The following is a 17,151-nucleotide window of genomic DNA, read 5'->3' on the forward strand; positions in this document are numbered from 1 at the left end:
TCTAGTATTTGCCAAGAGGGCGGAGTTATTTTATAAAATAGGTCCTGGGTTTTCATAGGGGTTTTCAGTTTGGTCGTTAAAACAAACTTTTGGTAACACTACGGACTCAATCAGTCTATGTGAGGTCCTCATGGACCGGCCAAATAAACCTAACCTAACTTTGAGAAAAACATTGATTCTCAAACGTCGATCTTCAACTTGAGAATAATTTGAGACTTACTTGAAAATTTGTTTCTCTCAAATGTTTGAGAATATATTAACTCTAAGTTTAATATTCAGCACTATTAATCATTTGAAGCTAAACATTCTCTCAAATTTTTCTTAAACGTTGTTCTTCAACTTGAGAATGGTTTGAGATATACATGCATTTCGTTCCATTCTGGTTGAAAGCCCTCGATATCATGGAATATTTTCATTAATAATAATGTGAATACTTTTTGCATCAATGTGTCTAAATTTTTAAGTACATAATAAGTGTTCATGAACCCCATTCTATAATTTGCATACTTTAGTTGGAAATGTATACAAGCGATTTTATTGGGTGAAGTGGGACATAAAGTGAAAAAATAAGGAAGTATTTATACATTTTAATAATATTAAGTGATATTGTACTACATTCTGCATATATCTAAACGAGTTAAAAGTGAAGTGAGGCAAATAATAAATTTGCTTACCGAAAGTGGCACAACAGTGAATTCCATTTCGTTCCGCTTTATTCTCGTTTGAGAAAACGTTGAGAATCCAAAAGTTCTCAATTTCAGCTTGAGAATGCTATCAACGCTTATTTGAAATGCGTTTGAAAATTAACATTTGAAAATTAACATCTGTAATGTAAGAAATGGACTGATTCTCAAATGTATCTCAAACTGAGAATTGACCAATATGTTTTTTGGGTATATACATACATACACACATACATATGTGATGTTAGAAAATAAGTGATGTTAGAAGTGTTGAAGTAATTTAGCCGTAACATAACGAAACTTGTATACAGGTTAGAATTATTTATTTATGTATTTCTTATTTTCTTATTTTATTTTAATTTTATTTGGTTATTTTTATGTATCAACAAACAAGAAAAAACTTTGTATGTTCTCAAATATGCTTTGCGATAACTTTGACAGTGTTGCCGATTTAAATGGTTGACGTTCCGGTTTACATCTCAGTACTTCTAATTGACTAATAAAAGTAGTATATGAAAAAATAGATTAAAATAAGTAAATAATCACTTTCTAGGGAAAAGTACCAAAATCAAAAACAACGTACCAACGTACCAAATCGTTTTTAAAGTAACAGTTTTGGTACGAAGGTACCAATTCCGGCAGCCCTGGCAGTAAGCAGAAGTAATATTTAAACTTTATACACAAATATTTACTAAAATGTAAATATATCTTCGTAGTTATTGTAGTTGGAATTGCAATAATTTAGTTAATCTACAATTTTAATAATTTCATAATCGGTTTGTAGTTTTAGTCATGCATGCATTGTGGATTGTTATGTAAATCGTATTAGGTTTTATTTCAGCACTAGCTTTTCGAAAGTAAAATAAAAAAAAAAATAAAAAAAATTTTAAGCACTTCCTTTATATAAATGGACAAAAATCAGCGAAAAACGTCTCATTATATAAACCCATATTCTTGCTAAACTTGATTTTTAAATTTTGACATAGAAATTGCAAAAATATTTATGAGAAGTAATAATATTGTAACGAATTTAGGGAAATTCTGCTTATTTGCAACCTTCTGCTAACCTTCGAATCACTAAGCTGTTGAATAAATAACTCCAATATTCAGTAATGAAAAATGATCTTTATTAGACCACATTCACAATAACACTTCTACTTCTCAACGGATAGCGTGCTCAAATCAAACTGAATCCATGATTGCTCAGCTTGCGCTCTTTTATACTCTTCGATTTCCTCGTTCGCATACTTCTAGGCGTTTCTAGAATTTAACTTAGTTACCAGCTATAAAATTACCAGCTATAACTACAGATGCACGTTATAGCTTCTCATATACGCGTGAATATGTGAGCGATACTTGCACAAATGATTGCCTGCTTTTGTGAGCATCTCAGATAAGATATATGCATGCGTTTGTGCGTTTCTCTCCTGTGCGTGTACGTACATATGTTGATTCGTTTATGTAGATACAAGTGACTGCTTAGTATCGGCTTAGAGATGATAGTATCCCTTAGTGTTGCTAATATTCGTCACAATATAAAGGTGGAGCGCAATTGATTGACTAATAATATCTCCTTTCCTACCAACTTTGCAATCCATTTTATTTTTACTTCTCATAAACATTTTTGCAATTTTTATGCCAAATTTTAAAAATGAAAGTTTAGCAAGAATATGTCTTTATATAAGGAGACATTTTGCGCTGATTTTTGTCCATTTACATATATAAAGGAATTGCTTAAAAATTTTTATATTTTATTTTTATTTATTCCTAATTTTCATTTTTATGAAATTTAAATTTTTTTATGAACACAAACTGCGCAGACGAACTGATGAGCTTTTTCCCTGGTTCAATCCGTAATTTATTTGAGTGTTTATGGCGTTTAGCTCTGTGGTAGCGCTATGAATTTTGCGGAAGCCATGCTGATGGGCCGCTAAGCGAAGATTCGCAGTGAAATGGCGGAAAAGGGCGGTTTCGCCTTTATTACTGGCGATAGGAGTGCTATCGGATGATATGACTCACCTTCGATAGGTGGTTTTCCAGGCTTTACTAGTGGAACTATCCTTGCAATTTTCCATTGTTCCGGAATGATAAAGGTCTCCAACGAAATGTTGGAAACGTGCGTTAGATAGCTTACTCCGTTATCGCTAAGACGTTTCAGCACTGGCATGGCTAAATCGTCTTGGCTTATTTATTCAGTGGACTTGGCCTTTTAAATGACTTCTTCAACCTCTGCGGGGGCTGGCACGTCGTTATTTGTGTTGATGTACCCATCTGTTGGCACTACGTCTAACCTTGTCGACTAAAAGATGCATTACAAATTGGCGGCAAAAGGGGCTCGCTTGCCGCATTACCGATTTTGTTCTTTGTTGGATAGACGGATGGACGTGGCTTAGTGAATTTTTTTCACTCTGATCATTTTGTCATGTATGTATGTACCTCAGTGATGAAAATCATGGTACATTTGAACTTTTTTTGGAACATTTCGCTTCCCCAAAGTACGTTGCTACTACATTGAAATATTTGGTACATTATCAAAATATCTAATATCATGTGCAAATCCTACGGCGTTGGACTCACAAAGTTGCGCATATCTCTAAGAAGACAAGACTTAATGCTCACGACTGGCATACTAAGCATATAAGTTAGGCTTCGTCAGTAAAAGCAGATGTAGGAAGGGCGAACTGCAGGAAGAAACAATTGAGCACGTTCTGTGTGTCATGCGCTGGAGAGGTCAAGGCTCCAGCTACTAGAGGCTACAGAATTGCTATATCTCGAAGCAGCAATTAAGCTGGGTTGTAGAAACTTTGAGTATTTGCCAAAGGGACGAAGTTATTCCTTAGCATAAGTCCTGTTGCCTACTTGAGGGTTTTCCTTTTGGTCGTCAAACAAATTCTGGTAACACTATGAACACTTTCAAACTATGGGGAGTCTTTATTGACCGGCCAGTTCAACCTAACCCAACCAGCATCTAAGTCAGAAATTACGTTGTTGTTGCTGCTTTAATCGCTGAATAGTTGTTTATGTGTCCGCCTAGTGATGTTTTTGGTTCTTGTTTCGAACTTACCTTTTCAGTCTTAAATGGTAAAGCTAAAGTCGTTATTTCAAATGCCAAAACACTTCGGTATCAAGAATTCAAATTTTTTTCAGGCATGGCGAAGATTTTACCACATTATCATATTGTAAATGTATATGTGTGCTCATCACTCATCTATCTCGATAAGTTACTGCCATCAGAAGGTACCATTATAGGGAAACAATTTTTATACTCTGAAAGCTTTTCTCAACTGAGTATAAAAATAATCAAAAAGGATATTCAGAATCCTGTAGCCTTGCAGGTCTGCCGCTAGGGATGAGAATTCTGATATCCGATATAGCAGGGGCGATCCCCGTCTATACACATTGTATATTGACCTGTTACTGGTCCAGCCACACGTTTCAAACTAAAGACCTTAAGAAATATCACGCCTTGCGCTTACAACAATGGCATCCAGTCACACAGTGCAGACTTTAGGGTATACTTTTTCTCAATATCCCCAACATTATACCGTAAGTGCCTTGAGAAAACTCGCCAGAAAGACTTCATAAGTGGCGTGGTAAAATGATCTGGGTACCTTGCCAGTGTTCACACGACTGGGAAATGTGTTTGCTTTGTGAAACATGTGAAACGTGTTACTTTCGAAGCTTTTTGTATGTTTAAAAAATTGATAAAAAGTTCAAACTACTGACGTGGTCTTACTTAATATTTCTTTCTATATTAATAAAAAACATGTAAGGGCGGAAATGTGTTCGGCTGCGCTATAACTTTGATGAATGGAGCTGAACAATAATGTGTTGAATTTTAAAAAATTCACAAAATCTGAACAAACAGTTGTATGGGATATATACTATATATAGGACCGATCTTAACTATTTTACAGACAACAATGTATGCCTTATTCTAAACATGCTGGGAAATTTCAAGCTTCTAGCTGTTAAAATGGGGAAGAAATTACGTTACACCCTTCATCTGAACAATCGGTTTTACTGTATGTATAATATATATATGATCGATATTAATGATTTTTTTCAGGCAGTAACATATGCTGTATTTGTGAGCGTCTGGGAAAATTTGAAGCTTTTAGCGGTTAACATGGAGAAGAAATTTTGTTAAACCTCCTGTCTGAACAATCGGTTGTATGAGATATATATTGTGACGAATATTAGCAACACTAAAGGAAACTATCATCTCTAAGCCGATGCTAAGTAGTGACTTGTATGCACATCATTACATCAATCATTATGTCTACCCATATGTCCATACGAGCAGCGGAGAAGAGACGCACAAATCGATTCATATATCTTATCTGAGATGCTCCCAAAAGTATGCAATTATAATTGTGGAAGTGTCGCTCACAAATACACGCGCATATGAGAAGCTATACACGTGCATCTGTAGTTATAATAATATAGCAGTAAGTAAGTAAATTCTGGAAGAGCCTAGAAGTATGCAAACGAGAAACCACAGAGTATAAAAGGCAGCAACAGTAGAAGCACGACAATCAGTTTGATGTAAGACGCTATCTGGCGAGAAATAGTAGTGTTATTTTGGAAGTACTTTATTAAAACCCATTTTGCATTATTGAATAGTGGAGTTATTTATTCAACAGTTCAGTGATTCGAACGTTAGCAGAAGATTGCAAATAAGGGAAATAGCAGTAAACTCATTACAATATGATATATATGACCAACACATTAAAACAAAAACAATATATGCCTTATATGTAAACATCTTGTGAAGCTTCAGTCTTCTAGCAGTTAAAAAGTGAAATAAATGACAAAAACCCTATTATTTCAATGTGGGATATATGATATAGTGTATGTTGGATATATGCTATAGTCGTCCGATCTGACAAATGATTAATTGGTCACCCAAATATACCAGCTCACCAAATTTCATCGAGATATCTCAAAAAATGAGGGACTAGTTTGCATTCAAACAAACAGACAGACAGACGGACGGACAGACGGACATGGCTAAATTAACTCAGCTCGCCATCCTGTTCATTTCGGTATACTTATTGATGGGTCTATCGCGTCATTTGTAAAGACTTACAATTTTGAGATTCGCGACAAACTAAATACACCAATTCATTTTCATGAAAGGTATAAAAACGTCAATTATAAGGTTTAAAATATCATAACTCATGAAACTTGCTATGTAGACATAAATTCAACAATTAATAACCATCACTTGAACTCGTGAAAATATTTATTTAAGCACAGCTGGAAATTAGACAATGGTATCTTGTACAAATTTGCCTTTAACAAAAATTAAAATTGCAATTTTTTCAATTCTGCGTTAAATTTTTAAGATCTGAACATACTCGTAAAATAACTTTTAAAGGCTTTTTTTTGTAAATACTTATGTCAGATTTGAATATAGCAGGCAATTATTTTCATAACATATATGTACATGTATATGCACACACAAAAATTTAATGCAGTGTTCACACTTTTCGGTAGATGTGAGCAGCAAGTCGCAGTGGCGTGGTGGAAGCGTTATCCGCCTTTCGCACCGAATGTCCTAAGTTTAAGTCCCGGCCGAGTCAACTTAAAAGTTTTTTCTTTATTATTCTAGCTTTCATGCAATGGTATATTTAGTTTGTCACGAATATCAAAATTGTAAGTCCATCAATAAGTATACCGAGATGATCAGGATGACGATCTAAGTTGATTTGAGATATCTTGATGAAATTTGGTGAGCGGGTTTGTATTTCATTCCGCTCAGACATTTGTCGGAACCGAGCCGATCGGACCACTATAGCATATAACATCCATATAACCGATTTTTCAGAAAAGAGGCTTTTTGTAATATCTTCCTGAATTTATCAGACAGAAGCTCAAAATTTACTAAATGCTTTTATATATGGGACATACTGTTTTCTTAAAAAATCGTAGAGACCGGTGATATATATATATCCAATACAACTGATTGTTCAAACGAGAAGTTTCGTAAATTCTGCCCCACTTAACAAGCTTCAAATTTAATCAAATACTTGCGTCATATATTGTATAGATAAGTGGTGATTCATGGTCATAGCTATCGTATGTACACAACAAAAAAACGTAGATTAGCGATTTTTTATTTTATATTTATCGAAAATTAGGCTTACGCACATCTCTTCTCTATATATTACACATTTTATACAATCTTATCTTATATTCGGATATAACGAAGTTGCAATAAAATGTCTTAAGGTCGTATATGTGGTGCAGAGATTGAGTTATTTGAATGCAGTTTATAAGGATATTTCCCAGGTGAAGCAGCCTAAACGGAATAGTAAGAGATGTTATCTTGAAATTTCATAGCGTAAGGAAAACCCTTCGTCCTCCTTTAGAATTTACAAACCATAAAACGTGTTGCAAATAATTTTCGTTCTCATTTTACAGAAGTAAGCTTAAAAGCACTTTTTATTAAGTTCAAAATACTTATGATGCAGTTTAGCATAAGGAAGGTAATCCGAATGTAAACCAATCTTCTTATATAATTTGAAGTAACATGACATTTTGTTATGCAAAGGCTTTGGTTCTTTATGGGGATCCAGGCTTGCATTGATTGATCGTATGAACAATTACGTTCGGACACATACCATTCATATAAAGTATGAATGATACCATTAAAATATAAAACGTTCTAATCGACGTCCGCATTATGTTGAGGACTGGTCACTTGTTTTAGAAGCTATCGCGCACTAAGTGCTTCAATTTCGAGAAAAATTTGACTTTTTTAGTTGTGCCGAGAATGCAGATATATATGCAAGGATGCCGTGTTGACTCATCCTTATAATTAATAATTTGAGGTCAATATGTTTTAGAAACAAAAGCACTTTTTTTAATTAAACCTAAGCCGCGTAATTCCTTGAATCCAACCCAAGTAGGAAGTGATACGAGTATGTCCAGCTGGTAAACCAGCTTCACATCCCTGCTGTGAATGAAAACCTATAATACCAATTTGTATGTTTGAAGATGCCAACACCAATGGACCACCAGAATCACCATCACAGTTTCCAATACGATTGACAGTGGAAGTACACAATATTCCGGTATTAATATCAGGATATTCTCTAGCACATTCTTCGTTCGAGATCACTTTCATACTGCCAAACTGTAATACAGGTGAATCCGATGAGGATGTATCAGAGGTATCACCCCATCCAGAAGCCACTACAGTTTCATCAACGTAATTGGAATAGCTTGAAGCACATTTTGGTAGGCGCACCCGTTGAATGGCAGCTGAATATGTTACAGATGGAATTTTGATCAAAGCTATATCATTTATAGGAGCTTCCACATTGTATTGCGGATGACAATTAATGTCACGTTCGTTCACATGCAGCTCTACAATGGAATGTGAAGGATAGATGCTGCCTAAGTATACGATCCCACGAACAGCACTGAAATTGAAAGGATTGACTAGATTTAATTGCGTATGGACAGTACGTTGTTGGGTGATTAACTTATTAATTTTTCTTTTCGCCAATTGCCTCATACCTTAAAACATACAGTACATATATTCAAAACTTACTTTAAGGTACAATGAGCAGCAGTCAGCACCCATATTTTGCTTATTAGAGATCCACCACAAAAGTACTCATTTTCACCATCAAATAACGCCAAACCAGCTTGATAAGGAATTTCATTAGCAGCAGCCGTTTGACCATTTGTTATACGTGGACTTACATCTACCTTTTGCACCATAGACCCCAAGCGTTCACGTAGTGTACTTCTAGATGCCCGATTTTCAAACGCCGAGGCGATACATAGTAGGAGCGACAAAGCTATCACCAATTTCATATTGCTGCTGCTCAAGCAAATCTATACTGACTAAAGCATAGGCTGTTTTGGTTTATTTGTAGTATAGTTCAATAGCGTACTATGGGATAGTTTGCAATATTTTGTCATAAATGTATATATTTCGGCAATTCACATTATATGGGTATTTGGCTGCGCAACAAGCGAGATCTTTATCTTCTATCGATTATGGATACTTCGGATAGATTTTAACTTTTCAACTTAACTCTTAACAGAATATTGATCTTATATATTGTAACGAATTTTGCGAAATTCCGAATAAATTACTCTAATATTCAGTATTGCGATATGGTGTTTATTTAGTCTAATTTGGGAATAGTACAATTATACTTCAATATCACGTACTTCACAACAGCGTGTTTAAATCAAACTGCTTATTCCTCGGCTTTCGCTGCTTTTAGTCTCTCTGTTGCCTCGTCCGCATATTTCTACTAAGGTCTAGACGTTTCGATTTCTAGAACAGTTATATCTCCTGCTTGGTAATTGAGCTATATGCGTGTGTATGTGTGAGTAACAACTACGGCGTATGACTACATGTGTGTGTGAGAGATCTATTCACTTGGAGCTGCAAGTTATCTAGCATTAGAGCTGGTAAAATTTTTTTTCCATCAGGAGTATAGCAAAAACGCAATCTACAGACGATTCTAAGAAAAATTGCTGAAGACACCATAGCTCTAAGTCCGATTTAGAGTCCCCCCGTTTGGCAAAATAGATATTGTAACGAATTTACTTGCAAATCCTCTTATTTGCCCTTTTGCTAAGTTCGTATCACTAAACTGTTGAATAAATAACTCAAATATTGAATAATGGAAAAATGGCCTTTATTAAAGTACTTCACAATAACACTTATACTTTGCAACTAGCTGGCTTAATAACCAAACTGATAGCTTAAATGAAACTGACTTTCAAAATAATACTGCTAGATAGCGTCTTAATCGAAACTGCCCGTAGCGCCTCTACCGCTGATGCTTCCGCTGTGATTTCCTCGTGGCATCTTCTAGGCGCTTCCAGAATTTTACTTAGTTATAAATTTCTCAGCTACAACTACAGATGTATAATTTCTCATTTGAGTAATACTTGCACAAATTATTGCCCTCTCTTGTGACAACTCAGATAAGATATATGCATGTGTTTGTGCATTGCATCTCCGCTGCTCGTATACGTACATATGTGTAGACGCCATTATTGATTCGTTTATGTAGATACATAATGATTGAATTATTGATGTGAATTCACGTCACTGCTTAGCATCGGCCTAGAGATGGCAGAACTCCTTAGTTTTGCTAATATTCGTAACAATATTTTGTCATATGAATGTAGGGTTTGGCCAAAAAATCTTCATAGCTTCTGATGGAATTATAGGAAAAATATCATATTGGGCTTACTTTAAAGGTATTTTACGTACATTTCAGAATCTGTATTAATATCTATAGTGTTTTTGAATTTTAGTAGAGATATCAGGCTTAAATTATGAGAAATTAGCCTAAAATGAAATTTTAACTGATATATTATCATTTTTAACAAATTTCTTATGGAAATACATTTTTTCTTTACAGCTTTTTGTATTTAAATTTAAAATGGATGAACCAAATCGTTCTACATCATCTGAATCCACTTTATCACATATACTTGAACACGATATTATTGCATTTGGTTTAATAATTTGTTCGACGTTGACCATCTAACCAAGCAGGAAAAGCGTGGACTGAAACATGGGCCTCAAAATATCTAATATCATGTCCAGATCATACGACGTTAGACTCGCAATGTTGCTCATATCTCTAAGGAGACAAGACTTAATGCTCTCGACTGGCATACTAAGCATATAAGTTAGGCTTCGTCACTAAAAGCAGATGTAGGAAGGGCGAACTGCAGGAAGAAACAATTGAGCACGTTCTGTGTGTCATGCGCTCGAGAGGTCAAGGCTCCAGTTACTAGAGGCGACAGAATCGCCAGATCTCAAAGCAGCTATTAAGCTGGATTGTAGAAACTTTGAGTATTTGCCAAAGGGACGGAGTTATATCTTAGCATAAGTCCTGTTGCCTACTTGGGGTTTTTTCCGTTTGGTCGTCAAACAAATTCTGGTAACACTATGGACACTTTCAAACTATGAGGAGTTTTTATTGACCGGCCAGTTCAACCAAACTCAGCCAGCATCTAAGTCAGAAATTACGTTGTTGTTGCTGCTTTAATCGCTGGATAGTTGTTTATGTGGGCGCCTAGTGATGTTTTTGTTCTTGTTTCGAACTTACCTTTTCAGTCTTAAATGGTAAAGCTAAAGTCGTTATTTCAAATCCCAAAACACTTCGGTATTAAGAATAAAATTTTTTTCAGGTATGTCGAAGATTTTACCACATTCTCATTTTGTAAATGTGTATGTGTGCTCATCACTCATCTATCTCGATAAGTTACTGCCATCAGAAGGTACCATTATAGGGACAAAATTTTTATGCTCTGAAAGCTTTTCTCAACTGAGTATAAAAATAATCAAAAAGGATATTCAGAATCCTGTAGCCTTGGAGGTCTGCCGCTAGGGATGAGAATTCTGATATCCGATATAGCAGGGGCGATCCCCGTCTATACACATTATATGCCCTTTCTATATTGACCTGTTACTGGAGGTGGCGTTCAGCCACACGCTCCAAACTAAAGACCTTAAGAAATATCACGCCTTGCGCTTACAACAATGGCATCCAGTCACACAGTGCAGACTTTAGGGTATACTTTTTCTCAATATCCCCAACATTATAAACTAAATGCCTTGAGAAAACTCGCCCGAAAGACTTCATAAGTGACGTGGTAAAATGATCTGGGTATCTTGCCAGTGTTCACACGACTGGGAAATGTGTTTGCTTTGTGAAACATGTGAAAATATACGTGTTACTTTCGAAGCTTTTTGTATGTTTAAAATATTTATAAACAGTTTAAACTACTGACGTGGTCTTAATATCTCTTTCTATATTAATAAAAAACATGTAAGGACGAAACTGTATTCGGCTGTGCCATAACTTTGATGAATGGAGCTGAACAACAATGTGTTGCATTTTAAAAAATTCACAAAATCACAATCAGTTGTATGCGATATATACTATATATAGGACTGATTTTAACGATTTTTTCAGTGTGATTTTTTTTCAGTGATTTTTTCAATGTATGCCTTATTGTAAACATGCTGGGAAATTTCAAGCTTCTAGCTGTTAAAATGGGGAAGAAATTACGTTAAAACCTTTATCTGCACAATCGGTTTTATTGTATGTATAATATATATATTGTGACGAATATTAGCAACACTAAGGGATAATATCATCTCTAAGCCGATACTAAGCAGTGACGTGTATGCACATCAACAAATCAATCATTATGTCTGTACATATGTCCATACAAGCTGCGGAGAGAAACGCACAAACACATGCATATATCTGAGATACTCCCAAAAGTAGGCAATCATCGGTGGAAGTATCAGTCACATATACACGCGCATGTGACTATGGGAGAAGCTATAGTAATCGCGCATCTGTAGTTATAGCTGAGAAATTTATAGCTGGTAAACAAGTAGTAAAGTTTAGAAATAGAAACGCCTAGAAGTATACGAACGAGACATCACAGAGTATAAAAGGACTTAAAGCTGAGTAAGCAGTAATTAGTTTGATTTAAGCACGCTATCTGTTGAGCAGTAGAAGTGTTATTGTGAAAGTAGTCTAATAAAGACCATTTTGCATTATTGAATATTGGAGTTATTTATTCAACAGTTTAGTTTTTCGAACGTTAGCAGAAGGTTGCAAATAAGCGGAATTGCACTAAATTCGTTACAATATGAACGATATTAATGATTTTTTCAGGCAATAACATATGCTGTATTTTGTGAGCGTCTGGGAAAATTTGAAGCTTTTAGCGGTTAACATGAAGAAGAAATTTTGTTAAACCTCCTGTCTGAACAATCGGTTGTATGAGATATATATTATATATATGACCGATCTAACACATTAAAAAAAACAATGTATGCCTTATATGTAAACATCCTGTGAAGCTTCAGCCTTCTAGCAGTTAAAAAGAGAAACAAATGACAAAAACCCTATTATTTGAATATGGGATATATGCTATAGTGTATGCTGGATATATGCTATAGTGGTCCGATCTGGTAAGTTTCGACAAATGACTAATGGGCCACCCAAATATACTAGCTCGCCAAATTTCATTGAGATATCTCAAAAACTGAGGGACTAGTTTGCATTCAAACACAAACAAACGGACGGACGCACAGATGTACATGGCTAAATTAACTCAGCTCGTCATCCTGATCATTTCGGTATACTTATTGATGGGTCTATCGCGTCATTTGTAAATACTTACAATTTTGAGATTCGTGACACTAAATATACCAATTCATATTCATGAAAGGTATAAAAACGTCAAATATAAGGTTTATAATATCTTAACTCATGAAACTTGCAATGTAGACATAAATTCAACAATTAATAACAGTCACTTGAACTCGGGAAATATTTACTTAAGCACAGCTGAAAATTAGACAATGGTACCTTGTACAAATTTCCTCCAACAAAAAATAAAATTGCAATTTTTTCAATTCTGCGTCAAATTTTTAAGATCTGAACATACTCGTAAAATAATTTTTAAAGGTTTTTTTTGCAAATATTTATGTCAGATTTGAATATAGCAGGCAATTATTTTCATAACATATATGTACATGTATATGCACACACAAAAATTTAATGCAGTGTTCACACTTTTCGGTAGATGTGAGCAGCAAGTCGCAGTGGTGTGGTGGTAGAGTTATCCCCCTTTCGCACCGAATGTCATAAGTTTAAGTCCCGGCCGAGTCAACTTAAAAGTTTATTCTTTATTATTCTAGCTTTCATGCAATGGTATATTTAGTTTGTCACGAATATCAAAATTGTAAGTCCATAAAGGAGAAGAGATGGACCCACCAATAAGTGTACCGAAATGATCAGGATGACGACCTAAGTTGATTTGAGATATCTTGATGAAATTTAGTGAGTGGGTTTGTATTTCATTCCGATCAGACATTTGTCGGAACCGAGCCCTTCGGACCACTATAGCATATATCCTCCATATAACCGATTTTTCAGAAAAGATGTTTTGTATTAATATCTTCCTGAATTTATCTGACAGAAGCTCAAAATTTACTAGATGCTTTTATATATGGGACATACTATTTCTGAAAAAATCGTAGAGACCGGTCATATCTATCTATATATATAAAAATAAGTGTACATTTTGATTGTCACTCCATAACTCGAGAACGGATAGAAAGATTGCCATGAAATTTTTAGGAAAGATACAGGAAGGAGAGATGTTGGTTAGTTGATTTTGAAATCCCAAATCGGTTTAGCCATATATCTATATATATAAAAATGAATGTTTGTATGTATGTCATCGATTAACTCAAAAACTACTGGACCGATTATTATGAAAATTGGTATATATATGAATTTTTCCACGGGGATGGTTTATATAATGAGTACTTTGATACCGGGTCACTAGGGTCTCGAGATATAGGCCAAAACATGGACCCGGATACACCTAGAATGTGTGTGTATTTTGGATATCAAATGAAAGCTGTTGCTGAGAGCTTTTAAGTAATTTTCATTGTGATATTCGATTTAGTCTCATCAATCTGGCAAAACTGATAAATATGCATGCGAATCCGAAATAAAGTCATGAATTAATAATACCCACATACATATTTACATACGTCCTATTCGATTTGCCTGAAATTTGGTATATAAATTTGCCTATATTAGTATTTACGATGCTTTTTTCCGGGAAGTAAACCAGAGACGGACTGGGACTGGGATTAGGACTGGGACTGAGACTGAGACTCGGAGTGGGACTGGGACTGAGACTCGGAATGGGACTGGAACAAAATACATACCACCCTCTGGGGCTGGCAATAAGATATGAAGAATAATAAGAATGAATAATTGACTTTGCGGTATATTCTGGAATCGTCTTCTCGAGATAGACAACACTGATGACCTCAGCTCAGACCACTTTGCTCTCATCATAAATTTCAACATGCCTGCTTTAGTCAGTAGTCGGAAGCAACGTATTTTACATAAAGGATCTAACATAAATTTGTTCAAAACTTGGCTAGGATCGCACATAAACCTTAATATGGAAATAAACTCAAAAAGAGACTTAGATGATGCTGTAGAGAACTTTACCAATAAAATACATAAAGCCGCTTTCTTAGCTTCACTCATGATAGCAATAAAATTTTCCAACCATCGAGAAACAAGCTACCCTACTCAGATATAGTATCTGAGCTGGTAAAAAATAAAAGAAGGCTTCGGAGAATCTGGCAAAATACTGGGAACCCAAATGACAAAACAGCTCTTATCAAAGCAACCAAAGAACTTAAATCCAAATTGGCTGCGGTGAAAGATGAGGCTATTGGAGAATATCTGAGGAATGTTGATACAAAAAAAAACGATGAGTACAGCATCTGGAAGGCCACTAAATACTTAAAACGACCTCACGTGAGACATATCCCCGTAAAAGACGTCAACAATGTATGGTGCAGATCAAACGAAAGGAAAGCACAAGCCATTTGGTCTTAACAGTAACAGCCACCGTCGGAGTGTCGAAGCGTTCATCCCCTGCCCGTGTCCAATGGATACACCCATACCCTCCGTAAAAGTCTCGGAGGTTCAGGCAGAAATTTCAAGGAAAAAAGTTCAAAATCTCCAAGCCATGATAATATTGATACATCGACAATCAAACAACTTCCAAAAAAATGCATACTGTTCTTAGTATTAACCTTTAACTGTAGCTTTAGGCTTAGCCATTTCCCAACACAGTGGAAATGTGCTGAAATAATAATGATACCAAAGCCAAATAAGCCTGAAAACGAGTTATTCTCGTACAGACCAATAAGTTTGCTGTCAATTTTCTCGAAAATACTCGAAAGAATATTTCTTCGAAGATTAATGCCAGAATTGGAACGTCAATCAATTTTACCAGATCATCAATTTGGCTTTAGACAGATGCACGGAACTCCAGAACAATGCCATTGTGTGGCTAAAACTATTCTTAGTAGCATTGGAGAAAAAAGAACTATTGTTGTGGTATCTTTCTAGACATTCACCAAGCCTTTGACAGGGTTTGGCACTCTGGACTGTTGTACAAAATTAAAAAGATATTGACCACCCTGCTCTATCTCTTTCTCAGATCCTACATAAGTTACAGACATTTATATGTTAAAATTCAAGATGCGGTTTCAGAGATTTATGAGATAAATGATGGAGTTCCGCAAGGTAGTGTATAGGGTCCAACACTACACAATATTCACCGCAGATATGCCAATAAAAGACGAAACTATTCTAACAGTTGCCACTTACGCAGATGACGCAGCTATACTATCTTCCTCTCACTCTGATATCGAAGCTGCCGAAATTGCACAAACGCAGTTAAACAAATTACAATCCTGGCTTACAAATTGGAACATTTCAGTAAATGCTTCGAAATCAGTCCAAGTTACCGTCACACTGAGGAAAGAAGATTGCTCCACTGTCAGCCTTAATCAAACGATAATTCCTCGATCAACTAGTCATAAGTACTTGGGTCTGCCCTTAGATAAGAGACTTACTTGGCGTGAACACATCAAAGCCAAGAGTTTACAGCTCAAAATTAAAACAAGAAAGATGTACTGGTTGCTTGGCCCAAAATCTCAATGTAGTCTGCAAAATAAAATTCTGCTTTATAAAACAATGCTAAAACCCGTTTGGTCACATGGCATCCAAATCTGGGGCACTTCAAGTAAGCCCAGCATTGGTGTGGTCCAAAGATACCAATCAACAAGTAAGGAAGGCTAAGTTCGGGTGTAACCGAACATTACATACTCAGCTGAGCGCTTTAGAGACAAAATAAGGGAAAATCACCATGTAGGAAAATGAACTTAGGGTAACCCTAGAATGTGTTTGTATGACATGGGTATCAAATGGAAGGTATTAAAGAGTATTTTAAAAGGGAGTGGGCCATAGTTCTATAGATGGACGCCTTTTAGAGATATCGCCATAAAAGTGGATCAGGGGTGACCCTAGAATGTGTTTGTACGATATGGGTATCAAATTAAAGGTATTAATGATGGTTTTTAATGGGAGAGTTGTATACGTGAAGGCGTTTTCGAGATATCGACCAAAATGTGGACCGGGGTGACCTAGATCATCATCTGTCGGGTACCGCTAATCTATTTATATATGTAATACCACGAACAGTATTCCTGCTATGATTCCAAGGGCTTTTGATTTCACCCTGCAGAACTTTTTCATTTTCTTCTAATAAATATGGTAGGCGTCACACGTTTGATTTTTCTAAATATCGTCCGTGCGCCCCCTAGCAAAACTTTTTGTATTGTGTCATCGGCTGTCATCGACCTCTGAATTAAGCTCTAAATTTTTAGCCTCTAGCTCATCGAGAAGTTACTTAAAACTCGGTTTCAAATTTCCAGATTATTATCTAATTTTTTTGATCAGTGCGCCACCTAACAGCATTTTTTCCTCGTGTTCCTTTGCCACTGTGTCTTAACCTGTCTCTGAGGTTTCATGTTTGTAGCTCAATGAAAAGTTACTTTAAA

At 35.6% G+C, this 17,151-nt stretch overlaps 2 protein-coding genes across 2 annotated transcripts in view; one reads left to right on the forward strand and one right to left on the reverse strand.

The window, feature by feature from the left end:
* The window catches only part of LOC137236828 (maternal protein pumilio-like), a 278,454-nt gene that overhangs the window by 183,941 nt on the left and 77,362 nt on the right, over positions 1–17,151 (forward strand). The gene's annotated exons all lie outside the window — the stretch shown is intronic.
* On the reverse strand, positions 7,116–8,549 carry LOC137243312 (collagenase-like). Its single transcript, XM_067770955.1, has 2 exons — positions 8,248–8,549; positions 7,116–8,116 (listed from the first exon to the last, which is right to left on the reverse strand). Exons 1-2 carry the CDS (start codon positions 8,514–8,516, stop codon positions 7,555–7,557), a joined length of 831 nt encoding a protein of 276 aa, XP_067627056.1. The 5' UTR covers positions 8,517–8,549; the 3' UTR covers positions 7,116–7,554.

The sequence above is a fragment of the Eurosta solidaginis genome, chromosome 1 (assembly GCF_040869045.1).
Source record: "Eurosta solidaginis isolate ZX-2024a chromosome 1, ASM4086904v1, whole genome shotgun sequence".
NCBI lineage: Eukaryota > Metazoa > Arthropoda > Insecta > Diptera > Tephritidae > Eurosta > Eurosta solidaginis.

Excerpts from the sequence above, each read along its gene's own strand:
- LOC137243312 (XM_067770955.1), bottom strand. The coding sequence starts at position 8,516 with ATGAAATTGGTGATAGCTTTGTCGCTCCTACTATGTATCGCCTCGGCG. Across the intron at positions 8,117-8,247 it reads GCTGCTCATTGTACCTTAAA|TGCTGTTCGTGGGATCGTAT; the intron begins GTAAGTTTTGAA and ends TTTCAATTTCAG.